This window comes from Lagenorhynchus albirostris, chromosome 2 (assembly GCF_949774975.1).
Source record: "Lagenorhynchus albirostris chromosome 2, mLagAlb1.1, whole genome shotgun sequence".
NCBI classification, from domain to species: domain Eukaryota; kingdom Metazoa; phylum Chordata; class Mammalia; order Artiodactyla; family Delphinidae; genus Lagenorhynchus; species Lagenorhynchus albirostris.
The window spans coordinates 169,361,002-169,379,925 of record NC_083096.1 but is presented as its reverse complement, the minus strand read 5'-3'; the positions used below and the strand labels follow the sequence as shown (position 1 = coordinate 169,379,925).

At 46.0% G+C, this 18,924-nt stretch overlaps 1 protein-coding gene and 1 long non-coding RNA gene across 2 annotated transcripts; one reads left to right on the top strand and one right to left on the bottom strand.

Moving 5' to 3' along the window:
* Nucleotides 1-1,014: 1,014 nt before the first annotated feature.
* Nucleotides 1,015-2,282, bottom strand: LOC132516344 (uncharacterized). The gene is made up of 2 exons (XR_009539299.1): nucleotides 2,128-2,282; nucleotides 1,015-1,332 (listed from the first exon to the last, which is right to left on the bottom strand). It is a non-coding gene; the product is annotated as an uncharacterized LOC132516344 (long non-coding RNA).
* On the top strand, nucleotides 2,280-16,992 carry CELA3B (chymotrypsin like elastase 3B). The gene is made up of 8 exons (XM_060142778.1): nucleotides 2,280-2,318; nucleotides 12,971-13,056; nucleotides 14,073-14,170; nucleotides 14,291-14,425; nucleotides 14,743-14,879; nucleotides 15,266-15,408; nucleotides 16,058-16,210; nucleotides 16,912-16,992. The coding sequence occupies exons 3-8, from the start codon at nucleotides 14,148-14,150 to the stop codon at nucleotides 16,927-16,929; spliced, it is 609 nt and encodes a 202-aa protein (XP_059998761.1). The 5' UTR covers nucleotides 2,280-2,318; nucleotides 12,971-13,056; nucleotides 14,073-14,147; the 3' UTR covers nucleotides 16,930-16,992.
* The last annotated feature ends 1,932 nt before the right edge of the window (nucleotides 16,993-18,924 follow it).

Sequence of the window (18,924 nt, the reverse complement as noted above, 5' to 3'; positions counted from 1 at the left end):
AAATAAAAGTGCGGATGGGGTTGGAGAAACTAACAAGGAATGGTGAGGCATCTCAAGGCTAGCAACAGCGGGGAGCCGATATCACCCCCGGGCCTGAAAGGGCAGAGGGAGGAAGCAGTGAATGGAGCCCTGAGGTAGGAGCTGTGGGGAAGGGTGAAGGTCCCCTGATAGGAGCCAGGGCCTTTGATGGAGGGATGCAGGCGTTGGGATAGATGCCCCATCTTCCTGTCCTCCAGTCTCCTGCTGGCACCTTCCACTGACCGAACGAAACCCAGAGGACCATGGAGCCCACGGATGCTTCCATCAGGTCAGCCAGCCGCGCAGGGTGGGTGGAGCCCGGCGAGGGGCCGACGGAGAGCGTCCAGTGGGCTGACACCCGGTTCCTGCTGCCACACGCCCCCTGCTGGCTGTGGGCTCAGGAAGCTTTGTCTTCTTCGCAAGAGGATCCCTGGTGACAGGTCAGTGCCTGGAATCTAGTAGGTGTTCGACAAACATTTGTTGAATGTGTACGTGCCAGGAGGGCCATGGAATGAGAGCAGGGGAAGAAGGGGGCTTCACACCTCCAGCCCCTTTGTCACCACCATCTCCCAGAGCAGTGGAGGTGCGGGGGGGGTGCTTCTCCCACCCACCTGCTCAGCCCCAGGAAGACAGGGCACTGGCCCGTATCCCTCCCCAATGCCACTGTCCAGCATCACCTCGGGTCCCAGCGGAGGCAGTGTCTTCCTCGAGGCAGGAGCCACCTGCATGTTGTCCCAGCCCTGGGTCCCCTCAGTGGCTTCTTGGCGCCATTGCAGGGCCAGGGGGGCACCTGCCTGATCTCTGCGGCTGAGCTGTCCCGTCTGAGAGGGATGGGGCTGGTAGCTGGGGTGCTACAGGGCAGTGAGGCACCAGAGAATCTGGGACTTAAGATCACTGTAGGTGACTCAAGGTGAACATTGGCACCTTGCAGACTCTGAGAAGTCCTACAGGAAAGATCCATTTGAACTTTCTTTAATCTCGTATTTCCCAAGCCCATTGGATCTTTGATTCTTTATTGAGTGCCCACTGGGTTCTGGGTGGGAGCTGAGCCCCCAGCAGGGAACACAGCAGGGGCTCCATTATCGTGGCTTATTTGTCACAGAACACGGATTAACGTCCTCCGGACGCTGCTCTTCAGAACCACCATCCAAACGCTGCCGCTTGGCTGGCTTCTCCGGGACGCGCAGAGGGGTGGGCCTCCAGATGTGCCCGTTATGAGAGTCAGGGGAGGAAGAGTCGGGCATTGAAGCATCTTTGGCTTCATTCATTCATTCGTTGCCTCTTTGTTTTTTTCACATCTTTACTGGAGTATAACTGTTTTACAATATTGTGTTAGTTTCTGCTGTACAACAAAGTGAATCAGTCACATGTATACATATACCCCCATATCTCCTCCCTCTTGTGTCTCCCTCCCACCCTCCCTACCCCACCCCTCTAGGCGGTCACAAAGCACATAGCTGATCTCCCTGTGCTATGCGGCTGCTTCCCACTAGCCATCCATTTTACATTTGGTAGTGTATATATGTCCATGCTACTCTCTCACTTCATCCCAGGCTCCCCTTCCCCCCCCGTGTCCTCAAGTCCGTTCTCAACGTGTGCATCTTTATTCCTTCCCTACCACTAGGTTCATCGGTACCATTTTTCTAGATTCCATATATATTCATTAGCATACGGTATTTGTTTTTCTCTTTCTGACTTACTTCTCTCTGTATGACAGTCTCTAGGTCCATCCACCTCACTACAAATAACTCAATTTCGTTCCTTTTTATGGCTGAGTAGTATTCCATTGTATATATGTGCCACATCTTCTTCATCCATTCATCTGTTGATGGACACTTAGGCTGCTTCCGTGTCCTGGCTATTGTAAACAGCCTCTTTTAATGTAATGTGTATATTGCTGAGTGCACACCATGTGCCAGGCCTCTTCTGGTACTGGGAATTCAAAGATAGATAGGAAAGTTTGGCCCTCATGAAGTTTCCCACCAGGTGGGAACTAGAAACAATGAAAACGCTCCTCCCTAAGAAAGGGCTCCCCAGCTGCCTCAGCCTCCTTACCCTCCAGACCAACCTCCCAACTGCCCATACTCTCCCGCACACCCGGGCCTCTACCTCCAGTTCGGGATGTGGCCTGCGTTAGGCTGAGGCCTACTGTGGATCCGTCAGCTTCCCTGCCAGCTCCCTCTTCCCAGGGGAAAGCTCCAGCTGCTCCTAGGCCAGAAAACCCCAGAGGCTTAATCAGCAGCACACGTGACACTGTGTCCACCAGGCCTTGAGGATAAGATGACCTGACAGGCGTTGTGGTAAGACAGAATCCTGGAGGGTTCATCTCCCTTGGGACAGAGCAGAGGGCCAGGGTGGCTGCGTGCCTGTCTGCAGAGAGGCTGGGACCTGCTCAAGGCCACCTGGTTAAAGGCTGGAGAGTCTTATCGTGTGACATTGGAGCAGGGGGCAGGCAGTGATAAATCGGGGGTGGCCCTGGGCCAGTCCTCACTGTTCTCACTGTCCTTAATTTCCTGTCTGTCAGAAGAGATGGATTAGATCATCTTTTAGGCTCTGTCTGTTTCAGACGTTCTACGGTGGGATCCAGGAGGGTCTGACCCGCCCCTCCGGCTCCCCAGCCATGTCCTCGGCCTCTCCCCCTTTCCTCCTCTGCTCAGGGTCTGGGAAATGGCTCCGAGCTTCAAAGCTGAACAAACAAACATGTCCAGGCCCATAGGGAACAGGGAGTAAGGGAGGGCACAGCTATTTTTATCACGCTTTGAAGGATTTCACAGCTGCTTCTGTTGTGTCGACACACTCACCACAGGCTCAGGCTATCAGAGTCACAGACATCACTGTGGGAGTTCTCGGAGGGGCTGCACCCCTAAAAGAAACCCTGCCCAGCTGATGCCTGACAGCCATCACGAGGGATCCGTTTAAGCAACTAAGCATTGCCTTCCTCCCATGCTTCTGAAACGTATGAGCCCCCAAAGGATGGCTCTATACAATCAGTGACGCCAGCAGGAAGGAGTCTGGTGATCCTTAGAGCGCTGGGTGTTGAGGAGAGACAAGGGTTGCTCAGGAAAGTCTGCAGAGCCCGTTTGCCTTATTCAGCAAACATTCATTGAGCCCCTACAAAATGTCAGTCCCGGGGCTGGGAGGTTGTTTCCAACAGCTAGCGAAGGTGTGCTAAGTCTTTTCTACAAATTCATGTGAGTTGAGTTCACTGATTTAGAGCCAGGCTCTGTGCTTCACACTTCGCTGAGGTGATCTCAGGTATCGCTCTACCTCTAAAATATACCCTGACCACACCCACATCTCTCCATTTCCATCTCCGCCATCCCAGGCCAAGCCCGATGCCCACCCCTCATAGCCCTGCTTTGCCCAAGCGCCTGAAGTAGTTCCAGCCGGTCCCCCTCACTCTCATCCCACAATCCTTCCCACAGTACCCAGGAAAGAGATTTTTTGAAAGCAAAAGCGAGATCCCAGGTCCTTCCCTTACTTAATCACCACCCCCACCCACCATAGCTTTCTCCTTATGCTTAGAATAAAGACCAAACTCCTTCTCAGCCTGACCTGCAAAGAGACCCTATAGGGTCTGGCCTTCACCCACCTCTTTCTCTCTCTTTCTTATTCTCTCTCTCTCTCTCTCTAAATCTGGATTTCAGGTAACAGAATTGGATTAATGAAATATCATGAGTCTGCTCATGGGCCACTCTTATTTATTAGACAGACAGTTATTTTAAATAATGTAGTTGCCACCTTCAAAACCACATCTAACATAATGACACAGACGACTCTCAAAAGCATATGCTAAGTGAAAGAGGCCCAGAAACGTAAACTATATACTATATGCTTCCATTTGTATGTAAAGATGCTAGAAAAGGCCAAACTAAAGAGATGGAAAGCAGATCACAGGTTGCCAGGGGGGCCAGGTGTGGGGGTGGGATGGAATGTGACTAGGTGGGAGGGAAATTTCTCGGGTAATGAAAGTGTTCCGTATCATGACTGTGGTGGTGGTTACATGACTGTGTGTGTTTGTCAAGACTTACTAAATTTACAGTTAAAACTGGAGGATTTTATTGTATGCAAATTTACCTTTGAAAAAGCTAAAACCAAAATGAAAACTACCAAAGCAAAGCAGGAAGCTCTAACAACATCTAATCTATCCTCCTTCCTCCACCCCAGACTTGAGTTAACGGTCATCCAGAATCCTCTGTTCATCATGCCTTTACTTGCCTTTTTATACAGTTTTATTCACCTATTTGCATTCCTTAAAAGGTATATTTTAAAATTTCAGTTGTTTTTAATTCTATAAAAAGAGTATTAAACAGCATTTCATCTTCCGGGGCCTTTTTTCCTTCTTAATTTAGATTCCTAGGAATTATCTACATTGTGGCATGTCATGGTGATTCATTATTTTTGACTGCTGATTAATATTCTATTGTATAAATATACTACACATTTTCACCCATTTGCCTTCATGGACATTTCTGTTGTTTCTATGTTTCTGTTATTGAGGATTGAGGACAGGAACACCAGGAACATTCTTGTGCATGTCTCCTGGGGCACATGTGCATGATTTTCTTGAGGGTCCTACCTAGGAGTGGAATTGCTGGATCAGGTGTGAATTCAGTTTTAGGCATCACCTCTTCTTGGACCTCATTCCCTACCACTCTTCACTTTGACTACTATGCTTCAGCCTCACTGACCTCCTCTCCTTGGACAAGCCAAGCCTATTCCAGCCTCCAGGTCTTTGCACTTGTCGTCCTTCCCAACTGGAGAGCTTTTCCTTCAGGGCTTCTCATGGCTGGCTTTTACTTGCCTTGTTCAGGACCCAACTGAACACTACCTCTTCAGCTCAAATGTCACTCTCTCTGGTCCCCCATCTAAATGAGTCACTCCCATTCCCACCCCAGTCACCTACATTTCATTCTTTTCATAGCACCTTCCACCACAATCAGAAATAGCCTTTATTGACTGACTGACTGATTGATTTTTGGCTGCGTTGGGTCTTTGTTGCTGTGCACAGGCTTTCTAGTTGCGGCGAGCGGGGGCTACACTTCACTGTGGTGTGTGGGCTTCTTATTGTTGTGGATTCTCTTGTTGCGGAGCATGGGCTCTAGGCACGCGGGCTTCAGTAGTTGCAGCACGTGGGCTCAGTAGTTGTGGCACATGGGCTCAGTAGTTGTGGCTCGCAGGCTCTAGAGCACAGGCTCAGTAGTTGTGGTGCATGGGCTTAGTTGCTCCGTGGCATGTGGGATCTTCCCGGACCAGGGCTCGAACCCGTGTCCCCGGCATTGGCAGGCAGATTCTTAACCACTTCGCCACCAGGGAAGTCCCCAACTAATATTAATCCTATGTTAGAGGTGAGAAACTTGAAACTCAGAGAAGTTAAGCCATGTGCCCAAGGATGCAGAGCTTGGAAGTGGCAGAGCCAGGATTTGAACCAAGGTGTGACCAGTCCCAGAGCCCATGTTCGTTCCTGGAAGCTGCTGGCTTGTTCTGATGTGAACTTTCCTTCCCCCTCCCCTGTTATCAGCTTGCCATTCAATGTCACCCGTGCAGCCACACGTTGGAGGAAACTCTGGGACCTGTTGTTGGCTGTCTCTCCCCCATCTGCAGTGGGCGGGGGGTGTGGCTTTGGACCATGGGAGACCTAGTGTTCTACCACCTGTTCTGGGAATGGGGCCCAGTCTGTACCCCTCTCACCTATCTTCTGCCCTATAGTAGAGCCTCAGGATATATGTCTCTTTCCTATCATCTCAAAAGTTCTAGCTGCTGCCTGTAAAAATGGTGAGCTTTAGAATGGGATCAAAACTAAGTTGTTATCAACTTAAAATAGACAGTTACAGATTTAAGTTTTTATATGTAAGCCTCATGGTGTCCAAAAGCAAAAACCTATAGTAAATACACAGAAGATAAAGAGAAAGGTATATGAGCATACCACTGAAGAAAGTCATCAAACCGCAAAAAAAGAGAGCTAGAGAAGAAGAAAGGAACAGAAACTACAAAAACAACGAGAAAACAAATAACAAAGTGGCAATAAGTACATATGTAGCAATAATTACTTTAAATGTAAATGCACTAAATTCTCTAATCAAAAGACATAAAGCTGGTGAATGGATAAAAAAAACAAGACCTGTCTTTATGTTGCTTACGAGAGACACTTTATATGTAAAGACACACACAGACTGAAAGTGAATGGATGGAAAAAGATATTCCATGCAAATGGAAACCAAAAGAAAGCTGGAGTAGCTATATTTATGTCAGAAAAAATAAACTTTAAAACAAAGACTGTAATAAGAGATAAAGAAGGGTGTTACACAATGATAAAGGAGTCAATCCAACAATAGGATATAACATGTAAATACTTATACACCAAACATAGGAGTATCTAAATATATAGAGCAAATATTAACAGACCTAAAGAGAGAAATAGATAGATGTACAATAATTGTAAGGGACTTTAATACCCCACTTACATCAATGGATAGATCATCCAGACAGAAAACCAATTAGGAAACTTTGGTCTAAAATGACCAAATGACATGTTAGACCAGATTGATTTAACAGATATTTACATAACATTCCATCCAAAAGCAACAGAACACACATTCTTCTCCAGTGCACATGGAACATTTTCCAAGATATATCATACATTAGGCCATAAACAAGTCTTAAAAAATTTAAGAGAATTGAAATAATATCAAGCATCTTTTTCTGACCACAACTGTATGAAACTACAAATTAATTACATGAAGAAACTGGAAAATTCACAAATATGAGAGATTAAACAATATGCTACTGAACAACCAATGGGTCAAGGAAGAAATCAAAAGAGAAACTAAAACATACCTTGAGACAAATAAAAATAGAAATGTAACGTATCAAAATTTATGAGATGCAGCAAAAGCAGTTCTAAGGGGGTGGGTCAAGCAATAAATGCTTACCTCAAGAAACAAGAAAAGTCTCAAATAAACAACTAACTTTACACCTCAAGGAACTACAAAAAGAAGAAAAAATGTGGCCCAAAGTTAGTAGAAGGAAGGAAATAACAAAGATTAGAGCAGAAATAAATGAAATAGAGACTAAAAAAACAATAGAAAAGATAATTGAAACTAAGAGTCATTTCTTTAAAAAGATGAATAAAATTGCAAACCTTCAGCTAGACTCATCAAGAAAAAGAGAGAGAGGACTCAAAATCAGAAATGAAAGAGGAGATATTACAACTGATACCAAAGAAATACAAAGGCTCATAAGAGACAACTATGAGCAATTATATGCCAACGAATTGGACAACCTAGAAGAAATGGATAAATTCCTAGAAATATACAAACTAACAAGATTGAATCATGATGAAACAGAAAATCTGAACAAACCAGTTACTCGCAAGGAGATTGAATCCGTAATTGAAAACTTTCCAACAAACAGAAGTCCAGGATCAGACAGCTTCACAGATGATTTCTACCAAACAGTCAAAGAAGAATTAATACCTATCCTTCTCAAACTATTCCAAAAAATAGAAGAGGGGAAACTCTTCCAAACACATTTTATGAAGCCAGCATTCCCCTGATAACAAAAGCAAAAAAGGACACCACAAAAAAACCAAAAACTATAAGCCAATATCCCTGTTGAATATAGATGCAAAAATCCTAAACAAAATATTAACAAATTGAATTCAACAGTACATTAAAAGGATTGATCGTATACCATGATCAAGTGGGATTTATTCCAGAGATGCAAGGATGGTTCAACATCCACAAATCAGTCATATGATATACCACATTAACAAAACGAAGGATAAAAATCATATGATCATCTCAATAGACACAGAAAAAGTGTTTGACAAAATTCAACATCCATTTATTATTTTTAAAAAAAGCTCTCAACAAAACGAGCATAGAGCAGACAAACCTCAACATAGTAAAGGCCATATGTGACAAGCCCACAGCTAACATTATACTCAACAGTGAAAAGCCAAAAGCTTTTCTTCTAAGATCAGGAACAAGAAGACAAGGTTGTCCACTCTCACCACTTTTATTTGACTTAGAACTGGAAGTTCTAGCCAGAGCAATTAGTCAAGAAAAAGAAATAAAATGCATCCAAATTGGAAAGGAAGAAGTAAAATGTCACTATTTGCAGATGACATGATATCATATATAGAAAATCCTAAAGACTCCATCAAAAGACTGTTAGAACTAATAACTGAATTCAGTAAAGTTGTAGGACACAAAATCAATAAACAAAAATCTGTTTCATTTCTTTACACTAATAACACACTATCAGAAAGAGAAACTAAGAAAACAGTTCCATTTACAATTTCATCAAAAAGAATAAAATACCTAGGAATAAATTTAACCAAAGAGGTTAAAGACCTGTGTATTGAAAACTACAAGACATTAATGAAAGAAACTGAAGAAGACATGGGGAACTTCCCTGGTGATCCAGTGGTTAAGACTCTGCACTTCCAAGAGGGAGGGGATATGGGGATATATGTATATCTATAGCTGATTCACTTTGTTATACAGCAGAAACTAACACAACATTGTAAAGCAATTATACTTCAATAAACATGTTAAAAAAAGAAAAAAGACTCTGTGCTTCCAATGCAGGGGGTGCAGGATCGACCCCTGGTTAAGAAACTAAGATCCCACATGCCACATGGTGTGGCCAGAAAAAAAAGATAGAAATTGAGGAAGACACAAATAAATGCAAAAAGAGTCATGCTCATGGATTGGAAGAATTAATAGTGTTAAAATGTCCATACTACCCAAAGAAATCTACAGATTCAGTGCAATCCTTATCAAAATTCCAATGGTATTTTTCACAGAGATAGAACAAACAATCCTAAAATTAGTATGAAAACACAAAAGACCACAAACAGCCAAATCAATTTTGAGAAAGAAGAATAAAGCTGGAGGCATTATGCTGTCTGATTTCAAACTGTATCACAAAGCTGTAGTGATTAAAATGGTATGGTATTGGCATAAACATAGAAACGTAGATCAATGGAACAGAATAGAGAGTCCAGAAATAAACCTATGCATACATGGTCAATTGATTTACAACAAAGGGGCCAAAAATATATACAATGGGGAAAAAGAGAGTCTCTTCAATTAATGGTGCTGGGAAAATTGGAGAGCCACATGCAAAAGAATGAAACAGGACCACTCTTTTATACCATACACAAAAATTAACTCAAAATGGATTAAAGACTTGAACATAAGACCTGAAACCATAAAATGCCTAGAAGAAAACATAAGCAGTTAGTTCCTTGACATAGGTCTTACCGATGATTTTTTGAATCTGACACCAAAAGTAAAAGCAACAGGAGCAAAAATAAAGTGGGACTATATCAAACTAAAAAGCTCCTGCATAGCAAAGGAAACCATCAACAAAATGAAAAGGTACCCTACTGAATGGGAGAAAATAATTACAAATCATATGTCCGATAAGGGGCTGATATCCAAAATACAAAGAGCTCATACAACTCAATAGCAAAAAACCAAACAATCCAATTTAAAAATGGGCAGAAGCTCTGAACAGACATTCTTCCAAAGAAGACATACAGATGGTCATCAGGTACATGAAAAGAGGCTCAACGTCATTAATCAGCAGGGAACTGCAAATCAAAACCACAATGAGGTATCACCTCACATCTTTTAGAATGGCTATTATCAAAAAATTAAGAAGTAACAAGTGTTGGCAAGAATACAGAGAAAAGGAAACCACTGTGCACTGTTGGTGGGAATGCAAATTGGTGCAACCACTATTGAAAACAGTACGGAAGTTCCTCGAAAAATTAAAAATAGGGTTATCCTATGATCCAGCAATATTTATCCGAAGAAAACTAAAACACTAATTTGAAAAGATAGATGCACCCCCATGTTCATTGCAGCATTTTTTTTTTCAGCCGTGCCACGCAGCTTGCGGGATCTCAGTTCCCTGACCAGGGATTGAACCCAGGCCATAGCAGTGAAAGCCCGTAATCCTAACCACTAGGCTACCAGGGAACTCCCCATTGCAGCATTATATACAATAGCTAAGATACGGAAATAACCCAGGTGTCCATTGAAGGGTGAATGGATTGTGTGTGTGTGTGTGTGTGTGAGTGTGTGTGTGTGTGTGTGAGTGTGTGTGTGTGTGTGTGTGTGAGAGAGAGAGATTCAGCCATTAAAAAAAAAGAATGAAACCTTGCCATTGCCATTTGTGACAACATGAATGGACCTCTAGGGCATTACGCTAAGTGAAATAAGTCAAACAGAGAGAAAGACATATACTGTATGATCTCTCTGATATGTGGAATCTAAAAAAGAACCAAAACAAAAAAACAAGCTTGTAGATACAGAGAACAATTTAGTAGTTGCAAGAGGCAGACGGGGGGAGAAATGGGTGAACAGTTTCTTGGTTTTGTTTAAATAAATTGAATAATTTTTTTAAAAATAGAGGATGCCAAAAAGACTTAAACAGGCATTTCATGGAAGACGAAATATGGATGACCAACAAACATTTAAAAAGATACTCAATCTCACTTGTGATCAATTAAATGCAAATTAAAATCACAATGAAACACCCTCCCATGCCTCACAATTGGGCAAACATTGGAAAACAGAAATAAAAAGGTTGGCTCAGATGTGGAATAATAGGAACCTTCATTTCATGTTAATGGGAATATTCAATACTGTCATTACCCAGTTTAGCTGTACAAGCACATACCCTATAGTGCATTAATTCTTGTCCAAGGCTAGAACAGATACTTGTGAACCATTTCCATAACAGCAAAGAGTTAGAAACACTCAAATATCCATTAACAATAGAGTGGATAGATTTTGACATATCTAAAGTATGGACTAGTAAGAGTAAAAATAAATCAACTGCAAATGGACGAGTCTCAGAAACCAATATTGAACACAAAATAAAAACTAGATCACAAAAGGATAATCACTGTGTGATTCTTCTTATATAAAGGGCCAGTAGAGGAAAACCCAATGTATTGTTTGGGAATACATATGCATGTGGAAATCGCTAATGAAAGCAAAGGAATGTCATAGGGATGGTATCCACAGAGGAATTTTATAATGCTCTATTTGGTTTTTTTTGGCCGCCCCACCTGGCTTGTGGGGATCTTAGTTCCCGGACCAGGAATCGAACCCGTGCCCTCAGCAGTGAAAGTGTGGAGTCCTAACCATTGGACCACCAGGGAATTCCCAAGCTGGGACCATTCTTTTTTTTTTTTTGCAGTACGTGGGCCTCTCACTGTTGTGGCCTCTCCTGTTGCGGAGCAGGACGCGCAGGCTCAGCGGCCATGGCTCATGGGCCCAGCCGCTCCGCAGCATGTGGGAGACCGGGGCACGAACCCGTGTCCCCTGCATTGGCAGGCGGACTCAACCACTGCGCCACTAGGGAAGCCCCAGGGACCATTCTTGTTCATGGCTGCATGCCCAAAAACATCCTGATAAAGTCCTCAACAAAAAATGTTTTTAATTGAGGTGGATACTAATATTAACCCTATGTTAGAGGACAGAAACCTGAAGATCAGAGAGGTTAAGCAATGTGCCCAAGGATGCAAAGCTTGGAGATGTCAGAGTCAGGATTTGAACCCAGGTGTGACCAGTCCCAGAGCCTATGTTTGTTCCTGGAAGAGGCTGTCTTGTTCTGATGTGAACTTTCCTGCCCTTTCCCCTGTTATCAGCTTGCCATTCAGTGCCACCTGTGCAGTCACACATTGCAGGGAACCCTGGATCCTGTTGTTGGCTGACTCTCCCCCATCTGCAGGGGGTGGGGGCTGTAGCCTTGGACCATGGGAGACCTGGTGTTCTACCACCTGTTCGGGGAATGGGGCCCAGTGTGACCCCCCTCACCCGCCTTCTGCCCTATATTAGAGCCTCAGGCTATGGATCTCTCTCCTACCATCTCAAAACCCACGATGCTCCGGCTGCTGAGCTTTCTCCTATTTGTGGCCCTTGGTAAGACCCCAGCCTGTGCTGCCCCGTGCCAGGAGCCCTTGAAATCTACCAACCCACCCTGAGTCTCGCAAACCCAATACGTGGTTCCATAGGAGAGGTCCCAGCTTGTATCTGGGGCATGATTGTGGAGGTTGTCAGTTTGATGCTGGAGCAGGAGAATAGAGGGGAAGCTGTGGGTGATAGACCAGCTCAGGAGGAAGACTGGGGGACCCAAAGGTCTGCGGTGGGAGTCCTCGACGTGGGTGGTAAACAAAGTCTAGGGGGAAAGACTTTGGGGCCTGTGGTTAGACTGCTTGGGTTGGAATTTCTGTTCCTCTGCTTAACCCTCCAACTCTCCTCTCACACTCCCCCTACTGCACTCCATATCCCGTGGTCTAGCCTTTTCCTGGACTCTCTGCCCTATTACATTACAGCTCAGGGCTACCTCCTCCAAGCAGCGTCTCTTGACTGAGAATAATGAATGGTAACAGATAATGCTTACTGAGTGCTTACTATATGCCAGGCAGAACGCTAAGGATATTTTCGTATATTATCTCATGTAACCCTCACAACAGTCCCCTTAAGGTCAGTACTACTATTATCCCCATTTTACAGGTAGAGAAACTGACCCTCAGAGAAGTAAAGTAGCCCATCCTAGAACCAGGGGCAGAGCTGCACTTTGAATCCAGGCAGTCTTACTCAAAGCCACCACTCTTCACGACAATAGCTATCACTTCTCAAGGGCTCATTGGGTACCAGGCACGGTTCTAAGTGCATCAACTCCTTCATTCCTGCCATGAAAGGAAGCCACATGTTCATCTCTCTCCCTAGACTCCTGGGAGTCCAGAAATCCCTGCTCTAGTCCAAATGCTCATTGTTCATATGTGGTTACTGAGGTTCAGATAGGGGAAGGAGTTGTATGGGATCTCACAGCCTGTTTGTGCCATAGCTAGGACTGGGACCCAGACCTCTTCTTTGCTTTGGGGGACCCTCTAGCTGACTGACGCTTCTACTCTACCCTCTAGCCTCGGGCTTTGGCCAGACTTCCTACAGCCTCTCCTCCCGCGTTGTCAATGGTGAGGATGCGGTCCCCTACAGCTGGCCCTGGCAGGTAAGAGCAATACCAGCTGCACTATTTCCCACCATGGGCTCTGCACCCCACACTCTGATTGCAGGATATTCATTCTGGACCCCATTGTGCTGTTTCCAGTTTTCACCTCAGTCTCCAAAGGCCAGGAAACCCTTGGACAATCTACTTCACATGGAAGTTTTGCCCATTTAATCTGTAACCCTCACTGGGCTGTTTGCAAGTTAAAAGTAGACTCTGGGGGGAGGGCAGTGTTTGACCCAAGGGTTGGTGCATTAATGGTGGAAGTTCAGCATGATGTTTAAGGAGTGAGATTGGGGGGACTCATTTCTAGACCCCTCAAACTATACAACAGGGCTATAAGGTCTGGAGCAATAAAGGGATGAAGGGCTTTATAGAGGTCAGTGAAGGGAGCACAGAGGACTAGACTCATTGCACTAACACAGTAGCCACTAGCCACATGTGGCTATTTAAATTTATTTATTTAATTTTTATTGGAGAGTAGTCGATTTATTTGTGTTAGTTTCAGGTATACAGCAGAGTGAATCAGTTATACATATACATATGCCACTCTTTTTTTAGATTCTTTTCCCACATAGGCCTAAATTTAAATTAAATTTAGTAATATTAAAAATTCAGTTGCTCAATGCTAACCACATTTTAAATTCTCAATAACCACATGTGGCTAGTGGCTACCATACTGGACCATACTGAACATTTCCATCATCACAGAAAGTTCTACGGATGGCACTGGTCTACAACAGGGGTCAGCTAACTTGTTCTGTAAAAGACGAGACAGTAATATTTTAGCCTTTGTCAGCCATGTGGTTTCTCTTGCAATGACTTAATTCTGCCACTGTAGCATGAAAGCAGCCGTGGATGGTACAGTTGTGTGGGCGAGGCACTGCACATTTCCAGAGGCGCCATTCTGTGTGAATGATTCTCTCTAGAGTTGTGCAGTGCACAACCTATACAGCCATGGGTAGCGGCCCTCGTTGTGGGGCCCAGACCACTCAGGCTCCTCCTTCCCTTGCCACCAGGTCTCCCTGCAGTATAAAAAGAACGGGACTTTCTACCACACTTGTGGAGGCACCCTGATCGCCCCTGACTGGGTCATGACAGCGGGCCACTGCATCTCGTGAGTTCTCTCACTTGCCCCCTCCCTGCCTGAGACCCAGGCAGGCTGGGGCAGTGGGGGACTGTGGGAAGGGAGGGGGGAGGCCAGTCAGGCCTGTACTGATGTCACCTCTGCCAGCAGGAGCTCCCTGACCTACCAGGTGGTGTTGGGCGAGTATGACCGCTCTGAGAAAGAGGGCCCCGAACAGGTGATCCCCGTCAATGCTGGGGACCTCTTCGTGCACCCACTCTGGAACCCCAAATGCGTGTCCTGTGGGTGAGTGAACTCTCAGAAACTCTGGAATGGGCTCCAGCAACTTGTGTTTTAACAAGCCCTCCAGTGATTCTGACACAGCTGATGCGTGAGAACCACTGGTGTAGAAGCTGAGGACAATTACCAAGGCCAAGGGTCAGCGTGGGCTGAAGAGGCCAGGAGGGCTTCCTGAAGTTGCTCAGCAGTAGGAATGCATGGGATCTGGAGGGAGAAGGGGCACCGGGCGCATCCCGGAGGTGAAATATCCTAAGCAAAGCTGAGGGGCGGGGCTTGGTCTGGCTGGAGGACCAGGCTGCCCATGACTCTTCCCTCCTCCCCAGCAACGACATCTCCCTCATCAAGCTCTCGCGCAGCGCCCAGCTGGGAGACAAGGTCCAGCTCGCCAGCCTCCCTCCCGCCGGCGACATCCTGCCCAATGAGACACCCTGCTACATCAGCGGCTGGGGCCGTCTCTACAGTACGTGCTGACCCCTCCAGCCAGCCATAGGGACAGTGGGGAGGATGACAGAGCCCGGGGCGGGGCGCTGAGGGCGACATCAGGAGCATCCTTGCACTTTTCCTCCATTCCTCCTCCAGAGGCAGCCTTCTCCCCTCACCCTCCCAAACGTGAATGTGTTCAATGGAAGATTTTTTTGTCTTCTGCGTGCCAGGTGCTGGAGATGTTCTGATGGAGAAAGCAGGCAGGACCACATAACCTGGTGGGAGGAGACTTCCCATCAGACTGGAAGAGTGGCTTTTCCTCAACCCCCCCGTCCCACTCTGGGGCTCCCAGTCCTAACTCCCAGACCCCAGCCCTAGCCCTGCATCCCTGCAGCCCCTGCTCAATGCTCTCTATCTCCACAGCCAGTGGGCCGCTCCCGGACAAGCTGCAGCAGGCCCTGCTGCCCGTGGTAGACTACGAGCACTGCTCCAAGTTGGACTGGTGGGGCAGTGCCTTGAAGAAGACCATGGTGTGCGCCGGCGGGGACATCCGCTCTGGGTGCAATGTGAGTCAGCAGCTCTTGTCTGCCCGAGGTGGTGTGGGGCTACAGCCACTCCGCTGGGTGTGCAGGGCCCAGGGTACTTCTGCTATCTGCCTGGAAGGAGAGGGAGGAATCTTGACTGCTGGGCTCATTCAAGCCTCCAGGCCAGGCAGGACTTGGAGGAAGTCACTGCGGCCCAGGCACACAGCTCTGGTCTCTGGACTCTAGTCCCAGCTCACACACCGACTTGATCTGGGACGAGTTACTGTCCCTTCCTCGACCTCAGGATTCCCATCAGTACAGCAAGGGATATGGACACCATGATCTCTAAAGTCACCTTCAAATCTGGGGTCCTGAAGTTATAATTAAGCAATACTCTCACTGTACTACAAGTGAATATGAATAACAATAACTAACTGTGGTACTAATAATCAGAACTACCATTTATTGATTGCTTCCTCTCTACCAGGCACTGCGCTAAGACCATATACTTATCACCTCATTTAATTGTCACAAAATCTTGTAAGATATATATCATTCCTCATCACAAAGGAGCAAACTGAGGCTCAGAGAGGTCAAGTCATAGAAGGGTTTCTCAAAATCCCCAAAGTCTGAACCAATTCCTTAAAGCTCAGACACAGCTCAGTCCCCCACTGCTCTCCAACCATTCCAGGGTGACTCTGGAGGACCCCTCAACTGCCCGGCAGCAGATGGCTCCTTTCAGGTCCATGGCGTGACCAGCTTCGTTTCTGCCTTTGGCTGCAACACCCGCAAGAAGCCCACAGTGTTCACGCGAGTCTCGGCCTTCAATGACTGGATTGAGGAGGTAAGCAGGACAGAGCAAGCAGCGAGGGCTCTGGGTGCTGGCTCTTCTCAGAGGTGCTGGGGGGATGGGTGAGAACAGCAGATCCTGATCCTAGGAGGTCAGCAGTGGGAGTGGGGCACATGCCAGAAGGCTTTGAGGATGTTTTCTGCTGCAGTGTGGCCCTAAGAATCTCAAGGGCTTCTGGGTGGAGCTTTGAGCTACTGCTGAACTTCCTTTTTTCAACAAGTGTATATGAAGTGCCTCCTTTGGTCCAGGTCTTTTCTTGTCATGGAGGATAGAGTGATGTGTGGCTTGTGGGGAACAGACGATTAAATGAGCAAAATGATGAAATGTGGTGGAAGCTGTGATAGGTGAAGCTCAGGCCCCAGTGAGAAAGCAAACCTCATCTGGCAATGAGCGGTCAGGGAGGATTAATACTGTTCGTGACAATAGGCTTAGCCACCATTTATGGACTCTTAAACATATGCCAGGCACTGTGATGACACCTTAGTTAATAGTTTAATTTAAAACCTCCATGAGGTAAGTACTATGATTACCCCCATTGTACAGATGAGAAAACTGAGGCTCAGAGAGCTCAAGTCACTCTCCCAGGGTCATACAGCCAATGAGTAACATGGTTGGGAGTTGAACTCAGTTCCATATGGCGTCAGAAGCTGTGTTCCTGACTAGACTATTCTGGTTTTTCCCCTCTCTTTTTTCAGACCATTGCAAGCCACTAGAACCAAGGCCGGGGTGGCAGTGCCCATTCACTCTCTTTGTGAAAAATAAAGATCTCTCAGAAAATTCCAAATTGAGTCTTTCTTCCTTCTTTGATTCACCTCTTCCCCTCTGGCCTGTTCCTAAAATCTTAGATGTGATATGTAGAGATGAGAAGAGAACCAACCCTCTCATATGAGAATGAGAAAAAAATGAGGCCCAGAGAGAAGGGAGTTGGTGTCAAGTGACCGACCATCACAGTTTTCCTGGGACACAGGACTTTCCGCGGTTAAAACTGGGTGAAGGGGCTTCCCTGGTGGCGCAGCGGTTGAGAGTCCGCCTGCCGATGCAGGGGACATGGGTTCGTGCCCCAGACCAGGAAGATCCCACATGCCGTGGAGCGGCTGGGCCCGTGAGACATGGGCCGCTGAGCCTGCGCGTCCACAACGGGAGAGGCCACAACGGTGAGAGGCCCGCGTACCGAAAACAAACAAACAAACAAACAAACAAAAAAACTGGGTGAGGGACTTCCCTGGTGGTCCAGTGGTTAAGACTCCGTGATTCCACCACAGGGGGCACGGGTCAGGGAACTAAGATATGTCCCGTGGTGTGGCAGAAAAAAACAACAACAAAAAATCAACATCAAAAACAAAACCAAAAAAAACCCAAACCGGTGAGTCTTGGGAAGTTGTACAGCCACGTGCACAATCACTGGCTTTTCAATGCAGGCATAAAAGCATGGTAGAGTCTGCAGAAATACTGTCCTTACCAGCCCCTTGGGAGGCTCATGTTGGAATTGACAGGGCTGTGCATTTTCTGCTTCCATTGATGGGCTGGGGAAGGAGGACTGCAGTCATTCATTCATTCAACAAGCATTCATTCCTTCTTCTTGAGGAGGGCTCACAGGGGGAAGACGACGTGGATCCTGCCCTGAAATGGCTCATTATTTAGATGGAAATGAGCATATCAGAGTCATTCATTAAACATTTACTAGGCACCTTCTTTGTTGAAAGTTCTGGGCTGAGAGAACAGAGGTAAGCAGGACAAGGTCAGGGAGAGCCCTTGCTGCAGGGCGGAGACGCACACACAGATGCACACACAATGCGGAGACCGAGGTCGGACCCCAGTGGGCTGTTGCTGAGGTCCAAAAGACTGCTGCCGTGCCTCCAACTCAACATAAAAACAACCGAGTTCTTTTACTCACGTTTCTCCTGAATACCATGAAAGGAAGCATGGTCCCCACAAGGACACACGTATACAATTTTTAATATTAATGTTGTTCCATTGCTCCCTTCCTTAAAAAATTATGCTTCCAGTGTTGAAAAGTTTAAAAGATACAACATGGAGAATAATAAACAAAACACCCAAATAGCCTCCCTCCACAATGAACAAATTTCACATTTTTGCTTCATATTTTCTAAAATAACTACAGTTCAGGTGGAGGCCCCTTTGTACTCTTCCCAGGGGTCTTCACCACCATGGGTGTGGGGTTATCCACCAAATATTACTGCTTTTCCTTTGGGGCACATAGTAGGATAGCTGTTACCTTCCCTCTTGAAGTTGAGTTTGGCCATGTGGCTTGCTCTGGCCAAGGTGAAGATTTGAGAGACAGGACGATTTCCCTTTGCCTCAGTAACTGGTGGCGCCAGATCAGCCTCGTCCCAGAGCGAGGAGATGTGGAACACAGCCTCTCTGCTGCCCCCTGATGGACATGCAGCACAAGCAAGAAATACAGTCTTGTTACAAGCTGCTGAGATTTTGGGTGTTTGTTACACTGGCATGGACCTAACCTATCCTGACTGATAAAAGGAGTTTGGTGTTTATCCTTTCACTCCATGCTATTATATTTTTATCACAAATATAAATATCCATAAACAATATATTGCATTGCTTTGGTTTTTTAAAATACATGCATGGCTTCTTGCCATATGGATTATTCTGCAACTTGCTTCCTTCACCCAATATTTTCACCCAGTCTTTTTGACGTCTATTTATGCTGATTCATCTATGCTGATTTA